A 1,217-nucleotide genomic window follows, 5' to 3' on the forward strand; every position below is an offset into this window, starting at 1 on the left:
ATTTTTGGTTTTATTGAGAATGGTTCACAGAGGAGAGGAGAAAGCCAAGACGTAAGGAAGAGGAAAAGGCCCTGTGTGAAGACAGGTTTCTGCTGTGTGAGATGGGGCATCGGAGCAGGAGCGGGGCCTTCTTGCTGGGCCCGTGAGAGCAATCCTGTTCTCAGCACTTTGGCCCTAAGGAGACTTGAGTTTCTTAGTCCGTGTGGAGGTTCCGTTCTCTGCTTTCACCACTCCGTTTTCGTGGTAACCTGGGAATGAAGGGAGACAAATGCGGTGTTTCCGCTGGGGCTGGGGCAGGAGGCTGCACACAGGATGAGCCGAGGGGACCCAGGCTGCAGCCCCCACAGCAAAGGGCACCAGCAGGCGGCTCCCCAGTGGCTCCTGCCCCCCCCCCAAGGGTCTTGCTTCACTTGAGGTGGGTGGTCTCTGACTGTCCTTCCGCGGGAGGGGCTGGATGACACACAGCCACCAGGGGACAGGCAGAGGCCCGCCCGCCGCCCGCCCGGGCCAGAGGCAGGGCCAGAGCCTAGGCCTCAGCTCCTCTCAGGCCCCTGCGGGGCACCAGCCCCCTTCAGCAGAGGTCCCAGGAGCGGAACGGTCGGGAGGAGGTAAAGAGGCTGCAGGGACTAGGCCTTACTCGTACTCCTCACCTGGCGCTCCTCTGACAGCAAAAGCGTGCTTTTCATTGTTGCCCTAAACACCCCCGTTTGCTCGCTCAAAGTCAGGCACACCTGGCTGCCGCCACCCCGCCCCACCCCGTACCCGCCCCACCGCCAGCCGGGCCTGACTCCTTGTCACACGCAGCCGCGCACGCGCCCTTGCCGAGCAGGCCACACCTGGAGAGAGGCCGGTGACTCAGGAAACAGAGCCTGGTGCAGACAGGCCCCCAGGCTGGACAGAGAGCACGGGGCTGGCAGCGAGCGCCCCAGGACCTGGCGGGGGCCAGAGGAGAAGCGGCTGTCTCCCGAACGCTGCCCCCCGAGCACTGTGTCCCCTCAGGCCACCCCTGAAGAGAGATGCAGAGCCAGCATCCTGGGAGACGGCCAGGCCGAGATGTGGAGCAGGGGGGCGGGTGAGGACCCAGAGAGCATCAGCCGCCCTTGATGGGGTCCCCGAGGCCACCCTGCAGACATGCTTCCAGCCAGAGCTCCCCACCCAGCTGCCACCCTGCCCACCGCAGCAGCGAGGGCCCCCGCCGCGTCGGCCCGCCCCACCCA

The 1,217-nt window shown here is 65.4% G+C and overlaps 1 protein-coding gene across 1 annotated transcript in view; it reads right to left on the reverse strand.

The window, feature by feature from the left end:
- Positions 1-1,217, reverse strand: part of TRAM2 (translocation associated membrane protein 2) — a 76,213-nt gene continuing 74,996 nt past the window's right edge. Inside the window, exon 11 of the mRNA XM_007451928.1 lies at positions 1-248. Coding sequence (XP_007451990.1) covers positions 175-248 — 74 coding nt within the window. The 3' untranslated portion in view covers positions 1-174. The remainder of the gene's footprint in view (positions 249-1,217) is intronic.

The sequence above is a fragment of the Lipotes vexillifer genome, unplaced genomic scaffold (genome assembly GCF_000442215.2).
Source record: "Lipotes vexillifer unplaced genomic scaffold, Lipotes_vexillifer_v1.1 scaffold147, whole genome shotgun sequence".
Taxonomy (NCBI): Eukaryota; Metazoa; Chordata; class Mammalia; order Artiodactyla; family Lipotidae; genus Lipotes; species Lipotes vexillifer.